Below are 15,799 nucleotides of genomic sequence, written 5' to 3'. Positions count from 1 at the left end.
CTTGGAGGACATCATTGCACTTGGTTGACTATTTTTCTATGATCTTAGATGTAAATATTGCATGTTTCTTTCAGATAAAACACATTTTTGACTTGTGAATGAGTCAATGGAATTTCTTTCAATAATGAAAAAATACTGGCAATCATGTCCGCCTGGCACAAACCACATGTTTTGGACAACTGTGAAGTGACAGAATGTCCCAGCATCATGGTTCTAATATTGCCAGATTCCAGAGAGTCTCCCCTCTTCATATATGGCAGAATATGTCAATTTCCAACTTGCTATGGTGAGATACATGTAAAAATGTAAGAAATTAGTCACACGGATTTGTTTTTTTCATTGATATAAAAATTAATATAAAATACAGGCACATAGAAGGCAAATCTGGTTAGCCCAGATTGTCCTGAAAAAAACAAGATATAGCATGTGTATGTAGCCTTTAGAATGACTGTGATATGAGCTTAAAAGTAAAGGCAGTAAAAATACCCCAAAAACGCCTAGGGCCCATAGGGTTAATGAAGGAGCCCCCAACGGACTCTGTCCCATTCTTTCATTCATTCGTTCTTTTTCCATAACCTCTTATTCTGTTAGGGGTTGTGGGACATTGGGCGAGAGGCAGGGTACACCCTGAACAGGTCACCAGAGGGCTGACACATAGAGACAGACAACCATTCACGCTCACATTCACACCTACTGACAATTTAGAGTCACCAGTTAACCTGTATATGTTTGGACAGGTTACCCGGGAAAACCCACAATGACACAGGGAGAACATACAAATTCTCACAGAAGGGCTGTTTGTCCCAATTAAAAGTAATTTTTTGTCCTAAATACAGTCACTAATTTTGAATAAATCTGGAGCTAAAATCTTTACTCTCAGACAGGCCCAAGATAAGTGGTGGTTGTTACACAATGTGTAATAAAATATCTATTAAGACTCTTGACAAACGCTCTCCATGAGCTTGATATCCGCCAATGAAATTCACAATATTTTGTCCAGACTTCCTGTGGAATGCGATTCACATCATCACCATACTCCTCATGCCCTTTTTAGAAGCATCTGCATTCATTATGCTTCGCGAGTCATTCATTCAGCATTTAATTAATAATTTGTCACTAGGATGTATGTGCTCCATCTGCGGTCTATAATTTGAGTGACGCACATTATGGAAGTGTGATAAGCCATGTGATGTTACTGTTTGTTACCTTGAGTAAGTCTTGTTCAACCTCCACCAGGCTGCATCTACTGCAGCTGCCAAAAAAGTTTTATTCAATATACAGTCGATTTTTTTTGGACTGGTTTTACAGAAATAAAATAAGTTTGGCACTGGATCAAAAACCAAGATCTCCAATGACAGTTTATTCAAGGACAAACCCTAAGTGGATATGAAACTGGTTTAAATGTTGTTAATTTCATTCGTATTGCTTCCAGAGCGAGGCTTTAGTGCACCATAGTCTAAGTTGTTAGTCTAATTTGTGTTGCTTTCAAGTGTTAAATTTTCAAAGTGGGTTTTTTCTCCCTGCCAAGAAACATTTGGACACAGCAGTTGTTGTGCTGCCTCCTATTTTTATTTATTTCTACATTTTCCTCCCACTCTGTATGTGGGCTTTGGAAATCCTCGACATGTTGTAACGGAACAAAATAGTTCAGTGTCATATTGTCAAACTGGCTCTATACATTCAGCTTTACGAGACCAAATTCTTGTGCTAAATTATTTCTGCAGCTCTCAACGTGACGACTGTTTTAACTTTTTTTTCCTCCCACTCAGGTCCAACACATCGTGACTGAAACCAGGGACAAGATCATGCAGTACAAGAGCAAGATGGCAGACGAGGCGGACCTGAGGCGGCGGCTGGCCAGTCTGGAAGAATCTGTCGAACTCCACGAACACATGAAGAGACAGGTCACTCACGGCTGCTGGGCACCACAGGGGCTCCATTTAGTTTGGCTGTGTTTCTGTTTGCTCAGAGTGGATGTTTGCAGAGCTTCACACATGCAAATTATAGAGACAATTTACTTCACATGTTATAATCTTCATGCCGGGTTATGTCATAGTTCTGCAGCTGCCTTTAATGAACTGAAGTAATTAAATCTGAATTCATCTGCATGGCATCTGATAATCTTGTGATGTAATATAGCAATGATTGCGTGAAATCGCACTTGTACATTTGTGTGATTTATTGCAGTTGCTGTAATTTGATGTAAAATAATGCAGCTGTTTTAATGTTTTCTCACTGTCAGGCTTTAGCAGAGTTTGAGATGTACAGACAGAGAATGGAGGATTCGCAGCTCTGCACAGAGGCCCAGCACACACAGAGAGTGGTTTCTATGAGCAGAGAGGTAAGGGTTTACTCACACACACACACACACACACACACACACACACACACACACACACACACACACACACACACCGGGTCAATGGAGATGCATCGTGATTCAGTTACCCTGTTAAATGCTGATAAAACACAAGTATTATCTGTTATCTTTAGTTTGTATAAGTCATGATGCATTTTGCTTATCACTGCTAGTGTGCAACACTTGGGAGTTAAAGGAATATATTACTCACAAAATGATCATTTGTTTTTCTCACATGCATCCACAGTAAAAGAAGAATCCAAAAATGGATTGATGAATGTTCGCCCAATTCTTGATGAATTGGAGTAAAAGGGGACCACATTTAACAGCCAGTATCCAAAATTAAATTTTGACTCACAGGCCAGAGGGAATGTTTGATAAAAAAATCCCCCAGCCAATCATGTTTTTTACTGGCCAAATCAGTCATTGGCTTTTTGTGTCACATACATTTGTTTGTTGTGTGTTTGTGTGTCAAACTGTGACACTGAAAGCAGAGGAGCAGCAGAGCAGCATGCCCATAAATGACACCAAAACACGGTTGAGATTCAGCATATTACATGAGTATTTTAGTTCAAATATTTATCCGTCTGACCAAATGGAAAATCTACCCACACTTGGCCCTTGAGGGGTGTTAACTTCGGACACTTACAACAGCAAAACTATATCAAAATATCAGTTTACAGACTCTCACACAACTCCTGCAGTATAATCCAAGTCTCATTTATCCAGTGGTATGCTCAGTACTTCCCAAACTCATGCATTTTGCGAAAAGCTTACTGTTTGAAACATTTATTAGAAGTATGCTTTGGCAACTCAGCTGAATGCACGAGCAGAGTTCAAACCCACATGCTTGCCCAGGTGCCATGCTCACATTGGAAAGGTTTTTAATTGTTGATGATTCACTAAAAATGCACGTGTTTGGGAGGTACTGAGCATACGACTGGATAAATGAGACTTGGATTATACTGCACAAGTTGTGTGAAAGTTTGCTGTTGTTTAACACAGCCCCTTTTTACTCCAATTCATCAATAATATTTGCCATTTTTGGATTCTTCGTTCACAGTGGAGGCATGAGAGCTAAACAAAGCTGTCTTTATTAATATAACATAACAGGGTAATTGATATGCAAATGATGATTTTGTGGGTGAAGTATTCCTTTAAGTAAGACAAGTTAATGCAGAGTAGAAATGGCATGCCACTTGTTCCCACTGGCTTTATGGCGATTCTTAAAGGAACAGTGTGTAACATTCAGGGGGATTTAGTGGCATCTAGTGGTGAGGATTGTAGATTGCAATCAGCTGAAACTTCTCCGTTAGAATTCCTAAGTGTTCATGTTGTGGAGGTCAGCAATTGTTTTTACAGGGAGCCATATTATCCGCAGAGGTCTCTTCCTCTCTAAAACAAACAGACCCAGTGATTTAAACTGGTTTAAACACTGAGTAAAGCAGTTTCATATCAAAAAAATAATGTTTTCCCAATGTTGTTTGTAATGGAGGAAATGCTAACTTAAGTAGCTGATGTGAAAGTTGGAATGGCCCCATCTAGGGCCAGTGTTTTGTTTGTCCGTTCAGGGGCTTCTGTAGGTATACGGCAGTGCAGTAAGGCTCATTCTATGGCAACAAAAACAAAACTATTCTAATTTTCAGGTGATTATACACTAAAGGAAACTTTAGTGTAACTTTAGTAACTTTCTGCCCATATGTCCCCCTAAATCCTACACACTGGACCTTTAACTGGGTATATGGTGCTGCTGTGGTAGCGTTACGCCTAATGCATGGCAAATCACAGCTGTTTCACTAAATATATTAACTTTTAAAATAAAAAAATGTAGATTTTGTTACATAAATGTAGTCAAATGTTCGACCTTGGGAGTGTTGTGAGATCTGTTCTCTGTTAAGCATCAGCGTCTTTTAGATGTTATAACTATACAGTAATGCAACAAGCATTGATTGCAAAAATAATGTAAAGTAAAATCATATAGAATGTAAAAAGATAACTATATCTCAGTCCAATATGATTTCATACATCATGTCATGTATCATATCATGCCATCAAATGCCAGTGTCATCTCTGCCTGCTTCTGTAGAGTCTGATGGCAGTGCGCATAAATGAACTCCTGCAGTGTGTTTAGATGTGATGAGCTGGTGGCTGATTGAGCTCAGTTCATCATCAGTTCATCTATGTCGGGATTGGTGTGTGTTAGCGTTGGTGTTGTCTTCCTCTCTGCCACTGCCTTCACACTGTCCGCCGCCAGCTTGACAAACCTGAACCAGTCTGCAGCCATCACATGACATCACATCCCATGTTACATTTTTATATATTTTTTCCACCTCATGTCTGTCAGATCTTTCGACGCAACCGCAAACACGGACATTGCTGCTGTTGTTTCAACACGTTAGAGAAGCTGCAAGCATTCTGTTTGGCTCTCAGAGAAATAACAAATGAGTACACAGATAGCAAACAGTAATAGAATTAAACATTTTTCCCTTTTTCAATCATTTCAGAGAGATTTTTCAGGAGATGCTGTGAGCATTTAGCTTGGCACAGGTTGAGCCTGAGTTGGCATTAACACATCAACGACTCAAACAGAATAGAATATGTCTCGTGGTCTCAATAGGTGGAGGAGATGCGTCGGGATTTTGAGGAGAAGCTGCGGGCGTTCAGCCAGGCTCAGGCCCAGTTTGAGGCGGAAAAACGGCGAGCGCTGGAAGATCTGAGGACCACCCACCGCCAGGAGGTGGAGGAACTCCTCAACAACCAGCAGAACCAGAGCGCCTCCTCCACCGAAGACCAGGAGAAACTGGCTGAGCTGCATAGACAAGAGGTGGGCTAAGAGTGAGAGGAAGGAAGATAGGTGTGCTTTGGATTGAAGCATGATATTCTGGGCTTTTGTGGAGTTTTAACAGCAAGTTACTTGATGGGGTAATTGCTGTTTTGGAAGCTTATTAAGTGTTTTTGGCATTAAAATTGAAAAAATAGGGTTGTTTTGTTGGTGCAGTTGGCTCATGAGTATAATATAAACCTGCAGTGGTCACATTCTGGACCTTTGTTGCATGTCATCCCCTTGTTTTATTCCCATTTTTCCTCTCCTCTCAACTGTATCTAATATAAAAGATTTACCAAAGACTAATCTTTAAAAACAAACAGATAAGATGATAAATGTGCACAATATTTGCAGTACCCAAAGCTCTCTGAATTTATCGTCTAAGCTTTGAATCAAAAAACACTTGCTCTTTATTTATCCGTCTCCGTGTGTAGGTGGAGGCATTGATGGAGAGGGTGGAGGAGATAACGAAGGACAAGGTCCGTCTGGTGGAGGAGTACGAGGCCAAGCTGGCAAAGGCTCAGGAGTATTATGAGAGAGAGCTGGAGGCCATGAGGAGAACGCACCAGCTCACCACTGAGAACCTGCTGGCCTGGAAAAGGACCGAGGTAAAACACAGAAACAAAACACTGTCTGTGTCTGCCGTTTGGTGCAGGACAGGTGGTGTTAAGGGGGTTTATCAAAGCTGTTTCAGAGCCTGGGGGTGGGGGTGTCTTTATGTCCTAAAGCGAATTATGTCATCCTCTGCTCTTGTGAAGGTTGAGCTTCGTAAGGAGTTCCAGGCTCAGGAAGCTGCGCTGCAACGCTCTCTGTCCAAGCTGCGGAGTGAGCTTCAGAAAGCACAGGAGGAGGCCAGAGAGAACCGAGACAGGACCAACAGACTGCAGACATCGCTGGCCAACGCTGAGGGAACTATCAAGGTGTGTGTGTGTACTAATTGACAAATAAATGAGTGAGTGGATGCACAACTATGCAAACTCTTTGGGCCCAATGATGCAAAAGATCCAGGTAATTTACACCAGAGAAGTCTAACTTTTTTGGCCAAGAAACTTTCATAGAAATGAACGGGGCCCCGACTCCAGAGCTGTATCCATTTCTCTTCATACTGTACGTCCATGGATGTCTGTTCGCGATCATTGCAGCCGGGGAATGACGAACCGAGTATAGCACCAGCATTCAAAATCTTCAAAATCAATCCAAAATCCTCACAAGCAACGTGTTCCAGCAGGAATATTATCCATAACTGGGGAGAAATTAAAAACATCTGCAACCAAGATGACATACTTCACTGATGTTAGCATGTAGCCACATTTAGCGGTGTGTGTAATGTAAACACTTGAAGTAGCGTGCCTGAAGCAGATGACCATATAAAGAAATCTGGCATGAGCCGACGTCAGCTTGTAGCCAGAGCAGAAAAAATGTTGGAAACACAATTCAGAACGGTTTGGAGCCTGAGGTTTTCCCTCACTGGGATTACTTATACATATTTTTACATCTTTATTTGAAACTTTGGCTACATTTTATATGAACATCTGAATTTGTGACATTATATATATGGCAGAAAATAAGGAAAAGCATAATAGATCTCTTTAGATTTTAAAGCATAAGATCCAAATAAAAATAATCAACGTCGGAATTTACAGTTTTCCTGTATGAGAGTCATGCTATGGTTAAATGTGGGCAGGAAAGTGGGTTAAATCGGATGAAAAACAGTTGCAGGAAACAAAGACAAAAGTAAAAGCCTCAGGGTGAAAATGGTTTTTCAAGAATCTCAGTGTGGTGGGAAATCTAATGTGGTGTGCACTGATGGTCCTGCAGGCAAATCTGCACAGTCTGAATAGCTGGGTAGGTTCATGTGACTGCAGTGGGAGAGATATGACAGGGTTTTAGAATACAGAATGTTGGATTGCTGTGGTGTATTGTGAGCACTGTATCTGTGTGCTCCTGTGTTTGCTGCAGAACCTGCACAAGCAGCTGGAAGAGGCCATCCAGGACGGAGAGATCTGGGTGATGCAGCTGAAGGACACTGAGTATGAACTAGAGGGCAGCAGGGAACGAGTTCAACAGCAGGCAACTGAAATCCTCCACAAAGCCAGTAAGACGTTCCTCTACCAACTGCCATTCACTGCTATAGTATACAGTGCTGTGTACAAATGTTTACACATCTGTTAAAGGGGAATTCAGCTATTTATCAGCCTAGGGCTTATTTTATTTTTATCTATTATGACTATTGATGTCATGGTATAATTTTAGTCACCACCTCATTGTAGAGAGAGTCCTTTGTAAATATCTCTCATCCGACTCACCTCACTCTTTGTATGTTGCGACAGTTCTGAAAGAGCCGACTACCTACAGAACACTTGAGACCACATACCTTAAAACTGCCCAGATTCACCACTAAAAGTCAGACTGCACATACACATGATTCTGTTTCATTGTGAAACTTGGAGCACGTGCAGGAGCCTGATTTCCACTCCAGCAGTCAGTCAGAAAATAGTTGCAGACACACAGTTAATTACCTAATTGCATATCAATGCTACTGTCTGCTCCACCAGTCTTTAGTGGAAGTGCAGTTTCATGGATCGTGTTGCCAGACAGGGCCAGACAACTCATTATGCTTCATTATTACATTCCATCTCTCATCATATTTTTCATCTCAACTTTACCAGATCACTCCCTGATCACTCTCCTTGTGTATGCTGGTCTGAAGTATGTGTGAGCTGTGCACATTGTCTGGTGCGAGTTCACAAAAGGACTGTGCAGCTTTTGTGCCTTGCACAAATAAGACAAAAAAACATTGTGGAATTCTTAAAGCGCCAGCAAAGCAACTGTGCTGCCGAGCAAATAGCTGCTTGGTGCTGCTGTGCTATTTGCACGTCTTTAAGTCAGGTAATATTGATACATCTGGCACAAAACTGTCCCCTTTGTATGCAAGTGAGCCTCATTGATACAACAGTCAGATTCACAAAGATCTGTGTGTGTATCTGGTCAAAACACGACAAACTTAACAGCCGGATGCATGACAGCTAAAAGACTGGTCACGTCCAGACTTTCCAATGATCAAATTCCAGGCTCTGCCTCTGCACCTCCTCAGACAGGACCTGTGGCTCAGCATCTGAAAGTTTCTGTTTTCTTTTTCTCTCTGCCATCGTTCTGCCTTCTGTGTTCTTAGTGCAAAGGCAACATCTATACTTTGCCATATGGTTAATTGTAACAGATGCAGAAAAAGGCCTACAAATCTTTCTGTTTGTGTTTGTGCTGAAACATAATTAGTGCAATATGTTATGGGAATCAGACCTTCAAATGGGAAAGATAGTGGTTATGGTGCTTTTAGTGGCTCCGTTCTTTGTGGTTCTCAAAACGAGAACCCCCTGGAGAAAAAAGCCTCATATAAACTGGTTTGTTTAGAAAGAAGTGTGATTGCTTTTGAAAGCTCTGGATTAAACATTTTCTAATCATGATAATCATGTAAACTCTCTGGTGCCTACTTTCTCTTTTCTGGAACATCTGCTCTCTTTCTGCCCACTCAGTTTCAGTCAGAATGCACCCCACACTACTGTCTTTTCCCATGGACCACTTCTCGACCAGTTTTATGAGCAGCCTGTGTTTCTCACAGGAACTTTTGAATAGTTGATACATTTGTGGAGATTAACAGAAAGCTCGCCTTCTGTTCGGCAGCTCCAGTTGGAGTAAATGTTGATGAAACTGTTGCCTCAGCAGTAAAGCAGTAATAAAGCCAACTGCTCAGATCAATTTTAGAGGTTTGACTCAGTGTGTTGGATGGATCAGGATGTTCTGATTGCTGACTGTGTTGCCTCTTGGGATTTGGCTGTTCCCAGGTCAGATTGGCTCGTTGCAGGCCACCCAGATGGCCCATGAGGCGACCATTAGGAACCTGGACCAGGAGCAGAACCGGCTGAAGGAGAAGATCAGCCGGCTGGAGGAGGAGAGAGAAGCACTGCTCAACCAGAGTCAGACCTCCAATGAACAGCACAAACAGCAAGTGCTGAAACTAGAACAGGTACTGTGAACCCTTCCTGTAATCCAGGTGTAGCCTGAGATCGTTAATCATAGAAAGAGATCATATTCTCCTTTGCTTCTCCAGTCTCTGCGTGAGGAGCACCAGGGGTATGAGAAGGAGCTGTGCAGGCTGAGAGCACACTCTGAGGAGGAGATGCTTCGCTTTAAGGAGGCGCAGGTCAGAGCGCTGGAGGAGCTGGAGGAGAAGCACCAGTCCATGAGGGAGGAGGCGCAGCAGGAGAAAGAGGAGGAGAAGCAGCTCCTCATGGCGGTAAATCCAATATCAGGATTTGGTGTTTAGCTTTTTGTGCTTGTGTTCTTTTTCGATTCTGAAAAAAAGATCCAATTTGAGTTTTTCCAGTTTTATGATACAAGAGTTTTGTAATCCGACACGTACTTTGCTTTGACATAACTAATGGCCAATCAGAGTCTGCAACGTGAGCAATGTCATCGCTTTCAAGACGTGACCGATTAATACATCATGATTTACTGAAATCCACGTGGGGATTACTAAATGCATTATGGGATGCACTCTTCATTAAGCATTCATCTCTATTTTTAATCTACACAATATGACAAGAATATTGGTGAAAAAGGTTTTTCCCTGTTCAGATTTTTCTGCAGTTCGAGATGGCATATATCAGATCCACAGATTGGTTTGAATAAACGCTGTAGAAGTGACAGAGTAATTTATTCCCGAAGAATGAAACACTGTGACTGCTGTGTTTCTCTTTGTTACCATATGGCTGAATCATATATTTACACACTTCTGTCAAACCCGCTGTCAGTGTCGCTGCAAAAGAAATCACAAGCTCAGCGAGAGTTGCTCTCTTGTGGTTTGACTATTTTCAGATATGTGGACACAATTTAACATGAGGCAAGGTAAACAGTTTTAGAGATTGTTTGTTTACCCTCTCATGAAAGCTGACGTGTATTAACCTTTAACGTAGACCCTACGGTGATAAAACATGAAAAAGGCCACAATTGAAATTCCCAATTTTCATATAAAAACAGTGAGTACATACAGAGTGTTGCTCTCAGGGTTTTGTATCTCTCTTTTCAGCGCAGCACCATCAGCAATTAAATTTCCTCCTCAGTCGTTTAAGAAATATGTATCCCTGAGAAATGAGCAGCTCCCTCAACTGACTGCACTCATTTAATTAGGTCAACATTAAGACGAAGACGTGAAAACAACATCGCTCTCTCCCTGTGTTTTCCTCTGTGCCTTTCATTCTGTCACGTCTTTTTCTTCCTTTCTCTCTCCTTCCAATTTTCCAACATCAGATCAAATTACACTGTTTAAATTAATTTAGCCGGATTCATTTACCCCAACAGCATTATATTACCAGCAACAAATGGATGTAAGCAGAAAGGACTGTTGTGTCTCTAGTCTCTATTTATTTTGAAGCCTCTGTATACTGCCATGGGCTCACTCACATCAAGCTATTGATTGTTCAGTCATGGATGAATTACTGAATGGGCCTACCAGTCTCAAGGACCCAAAGTGTCAGGGGCCCCCCAACATTCACTTGCAAAATGTCAAATGTCAAATTAACATGTACTGACCAGGAGGAGATTTAAAATGACCACAAAGAGACACAGAAAGACAATAAAAAGATGCTAAGGAATTGCAAGGAGGCACTGAATAACTAGAAAAAAAGACACAAAATTACCCTAAAGAGACACAAAATGACTTCAAAGAAACAGAAAATAATCACAAGGAGATATAGAAATTACTTCAAAGTGACCCAAAATGACCCAAAAAAGATATAAAATTATCTCAGAGTCATAAACAACTACAGAAACACTCAAAAAACAACCACAAAGAGACACAAAGCTACCTAAAAAGATACAAAATTACCCCAAAGAGACACAAATGACTACCAGAAGACACAAAACAATCATAAGGAGACACAAAACGACTACAAAGAGACACAATATAACCACAAGGAGACACACAATGACTACAAAGCGGCACAAAACTACCAAAAAAGATATAAAATTACCCCAAAGAGACCCAAATGACTACAAAAAGACACAAAGCAACCTTAAGGAGACACAAAATGACCACAGAGACACAAAGCTACCTAAAAAGATACAAAATTACCCCAAAGAGAAACTCACCTAAAAACAAATTAGCTAATTACCTAAAAAAATATCTTAAGAGGTACAAAATTACCCAATAGAGAAACAAAATAACTTCAAAGAGACTCAAATGACTACCAAAAGACACAAAACGACCATAAGGAGACACAAAATGACTACAAAGAGACACAAAACAACTACCAAGAGACACAAAATAACCACAAGGAGACACAAAATGACCACAAAGAAACACAAAACAACTACAAAGAGACACAAAATAACAAGAAGACACAAAATGACTTCACAGTGACACAAAGCTACCTAAAAAGATATAAAATTACCCCAAAGAGAAACAAAATTACCTGAGAGAGCCCAAAACAAATACAAAAGACACAAAACAAGGAGATACAAAGTGACTTCAGAGCAACACAAAACTACCAAAATGATGGGTTTTAGGTGCTGTTGTGATGTCAGCTACAGGTTGGATATTGGTTCTCTCTTTTGGATAGTCCTGCAAAATGTCCCTGTCTACAGACTACATCCTGTAGTGTCCTAATGCTGCTAGGAACGACGAGTTAAATTACAGAGGAGCACAGTACTCCTGATCTGCCCCTGTAATGGTAATCCAGTCAGAGTGGGGCTTAATTCAATATCCTCTGTAAAATGTGGTTCTCTGTGTGCATTCTGAACAGCCATTAGAGCACGCTGACCATTTCTTTGATCAGCCGATGACTTCATCTGAGGCAGCTTTCACACCTAATCTGTTTTGGTTGAATGAACTGCTGCACTCACCCATCTGGTACGGTGTGTTCAGGCCGGCGTGAAAGCTGTCAATCAAACTCTGGTGCGGACTAAACCTGCGGACTGAGAGCGACGTGTCCAGAGTTTGCTTGAGACAAGACTGAGACTATACACAACCAGCAAAGATAGTATGAAAAAAATAGTGCTTTTTGAACATTAAAGCATGTAAACATGTAAACGAATAAACACATAAGGAACATTTAAGTGCTGCGTCACCTGCTGTCAGTCAACATTTCCCCACGTGGGTCCGTGTCCATGCAGGATGACGTCACCAGCATTGTCCAATCACATGGTGACGGCACTAAAGAGCGGCTGTTATTATCCGATTGGTCAGCCACAATGATATTATTTTTCTCCTGCAATTCTAGAAGAGGAGGAGCACTTGTTTTTCTGCTGCTTTCAGCCCTTACAGCACATTACACCCAATTTATTCACGCTCACATGGCTCCACCTGCATTCAGCGAACATTAAGAATCCCATTCATTCTGGAGCTTGTTGACATCAAGTCAGAGTGAATCAGCTCAGAGGCATGACGGCAGCATGATACAGAGCAACTCACAACACTGTGTCTCCAAAAGACCATTCCTTTAACATTCCAGCTTATTTTATGCCTCTGAAATGATTACACACTTTTTGAGTTTTAAATAATTTTGAACTCAGTGTTCTCCCTCTGTCTCCTCCGATATCTCTCCTCTTTCATAACGCTTCTCTCTTTTTTCTCCCCCCCCTCTTGAGCTCATGCTTCCAATGCCGTTTGAAGCCGACTGCTAATTGGTTGATTTTCATTGACATTAAATCCTGCCTCCAAGCCAAGTGAGAGCGGTGTGTGAGCATGTGGGTGTGTGTTTATAGATTCCCTGAAAGAAAGAGAGAGCGATGGAGAGAACGGATGGAGTGAGGCGCGAGAGGGGAATGATGAAAAAGGAAATATTATGTAAGCCGGAGCAGCGCTGCGCCTCGTCATCTTTAGATTAATGTCTGTTTTCATTTAAAGAGGAATTAAAGAGGATGCAGGAAGACAGAGACGGTGAGACAATGATGCAGACAGAGCTGGTCGTTTTTAAAATCTGTTTTTACTTTTACGTCTGTCAGCAAGATATTAATGAGTTTCTAATCGGAGGCAATAAAATGACTAATTCTACAAACTGCTCGTGCTGTATTAATTCATAATTCACCACAGTCTACCTAAGGCCAAATGAGACAGCAGCAGGATAGAGGCTTTGCAGTCATATCCCTAATCTCCCGTCTGATGACTGCTCTTCTGTCGATGTACATTAATTAATTAATTCATCTGGTGGGTTTGTTTTCCAGATGGAGGAAACTATAACACAGGAATCTTTGTCTTTAGCTGTTGTCTTCACTCTCTGACATCAGTATCGTACATAGCCAGGGTTAGCGTTTAAGAAGCAGGCAGGAGTACCAAGACAGAAGCTAAGCAATATGATGCTGTGGATGGAGCAGCAGCAAAACGTATTCTAACCACTTAAAAAGATCAATATCAGCTATAGTGTGCGCTATATTTGGAGTATTTTCATCGCTTCGCCTTGCAGTCAGGTGGCCCTTTCCGATAGGGAACTAAAGCCATATCTAGGCCCTCTTCAAAGCCACCAGACTCCACCGACAAAAACAGTAATTTTAGCTTGCTAGACACAGGAGCTGCTGCTTTACCACTGCCTCGATTGGATAATTTGTTTGTGTGACTGTGTTGAATCTAAATGAACCTTACACTAAACACCAAACACTGAAAAACCAAAGTTACACAATAAGACAACCAAACTAACTGATTGATGCAGCACTAAACCAGCAACTCCTGTGTTCAGCGATGTTGAATTCCTGTTTTTCTCAATGGAGTCTGGTGGCTTTGAAGAGAGCACTTTAAAAACTTCAGTTTCCCGTCGGAAAAGAATGTCTAACAGTGTCTTAACATGTCCCGCTAGAAGTGTGTGGTGTACTTACCTGCAGAGACTCTGCCCTCTGCCTGCCTTTTGTCTTTTTATTTCTGTGCTCTGGATGTTTATGGGCGTGCACCCCCACAGTGCTCAGATGGAAGTTGGGACTTCATAAAAAGGTCACAACCAAGTGCCAAAGCCAAAGCAGAAGGCATGAAAAAAAAATTACACAAATACAGTGAGGCAAAGTGCTTAACGTGTCAAGCACAACTTGGAGAAGGACTCACGAAGCAGTTTTTATCATGTAATACAGTTTAAAGCTTTAAGTCTTTATCTATGTTTTTATCGGTGGGTCTTTATTGTCAGTGTTTTTTATTTCAGCATTGGCTGATTAGCAATCTCCATGTTCTTATGGGTGAATAAATTAAACCTTGAACCTTGTGGAAGGCTCGAGGCAGCATGGTAACAGGCACATCTACTGTAATTGGGTTAAAGAAAGAGGATTACTAGTTGGCTCCCATGTGGATAACATAAGATGGGTGGTTGCTTTATAGTTTCCTCACGTCATATTAGGATGGGAGGTGAAGCTCGGAAAGATTCTCATTGTTGCGTGTTTCACACCGTCAGTAATTTACACTGTACAGAAAATACAGATGGGAATCACTTTGTGGCTCATTTAGTGAATAAAAATCTGAAAAATCAAAGTACGTTGGTGCCAAAATCTTGTAATTCCAGTATTTATAATCAGTCCTTCATTTGCAGTGATCATATATAAGCACATTAAAGAGACAGCTGCTGCAGACACTTTATGGCCTATCCGTGCTGTATATATATTTTCATATTAAGCAGCTCTACTAGCATTTATTTAAGGTTGCATGATGATCAGAGTTGTTCACGTGGGGGTAAGAAATGTTGTGCGTTTACTAAATTAGCATTACTTGAGCAGATGTTCAGCATATAAAGGGAAATCACAGTGAAATTTAAAGAGTTTGAACTCAGTCTGACCACCAGGAATCTGCCTCTGAGGATGCCGTTCATCCAGCAGTACTGTACTAAACAGCTGCTTCAAGTTCAACACACACAACACAGCGATGGTTGTGTTCCATAAAACCTTTCCACTGTTGATACCAGTGCTGGGAATTAATAGCAAACCAAGAAGTAGAAAGAGCGTTTCATGAGAGAAATTCAAAGTGGCCCAGAAAGGATTTAGTGCTGTGGTTTGAAGGATTATAGAAACCGGTTGGTCGGATGAGATGGCCTTTTAAGTTTAAATGACAACTCACGTGTCCTTCCTCCATTCAGTAGCCATGCTTCACACTCAACAACTGCCACGACTCCACATTATGGCACAAATGGGATTTACAGTGGCTTCTTAACTCCGCTCCTTTTTTAGACATTATACTTTCACTAGGAAATACTGCAGAAACCAAAAGACAGAGCTGCCAGGCCGTCATAGTAAACATGCACCAGTAATTTGTCTTTTCAGGCATTAAAATAATTTAATATTTGAATATAAAGTTTATAGAGTATTTCTCACTAATGAGTGAGTTTCTTTTTGTCTTTCCTTTCATCCTCTTTCTCTTTCTCCTCCTTCTCTCCAGAAAATGAGTCAGGAGTTTGAGATTAAGCGTCTGTCATTGGAGGAGCAGCGCGACCGCCTTCAGCAGCAGCTCGACAACTTGAAAGAGGAGCTCTCAGCCAAGCTCAATATGGCCAATCAGGAGGTACGGTTGCTAAAGGACGACTCCGTCTGCTTTCTTTTCTGGGTTTTACAAAGGGAAACGGCCAGTTATTTGGTAGCAGAAGGAGTGATGTAGGGCT

The 15,799-nt window shown here is 41.2% G+C and overlaps 1 protein-coding gene across 4 annotated transcripts in view; it reads left to right on the top strand.

Annotated features, from left to right (window-relative positions):
* LOC126402020 (protein FAM184A-like) overlaps positions 1 to 15,799 on the top strand; it is a 71,146-nt gene that overhangs the window by 17,283 nt on the left and 38,064 nt on the right. For all 4 annotated transcript variants that reach the window (XM_050063663.1, XM_050063664.1, XM_050063661.1 and 1 more), the window contains exons 3-11: positions 1,770 to 1,904; positions 2,243 to 2,341; positions 4,977 to 5,183; positions 5,618 to 5,791; positions 5,942 to 6,103; positions 7,143 to 7,278; positions 9,023 to 9,204; positions 9,289 to 9,474; positions 15,580 to 15,702. In XM_050063663.1, the coding sequence (XP_049919620.1) occupies positions 1,770 to 1,904; positions 2,243 to 2,341; positions 4,977 to 5,183; positions 5,618 to 5,791; positions 5,942 to 6,103; positions 7,143 to 7,278; positions 9,023 to 9,204; positions 9,289 to 9,474; positions 15,580 to 15,702 (1,404 nt within the window). The remainder of the gene's footprint in view (positions 1 to 1,769; positions 1,905 to 2,242; positions 2,342 to 4,976; positions 5,184 to 5,617; positions 5,792 to 5,941; positions 6,104 to 7,142; positions 7,279 to 9,022; positions 9,205 to 9,288; positions 9,475 to 15,579; positions 15,703 to 15,799) is intronic.

This window comes from Epinephelus moara, chromosome 15, assembly GCF_006386435.1.
Source record: "Epinephelus moara isolate mb chromosome 15, YSFRI_EMoa_1.0, whole genome shotgun sequence".
Lineage (NCBI taxonomy): Eukaryota > Metazoa > Chordata > Actinopteri > Perciformes > Serranidae > Epinephelus > Epinephelus moara.
This window is presented reverse-complemented; position numbering and strand designations above follow the sequence as displayed.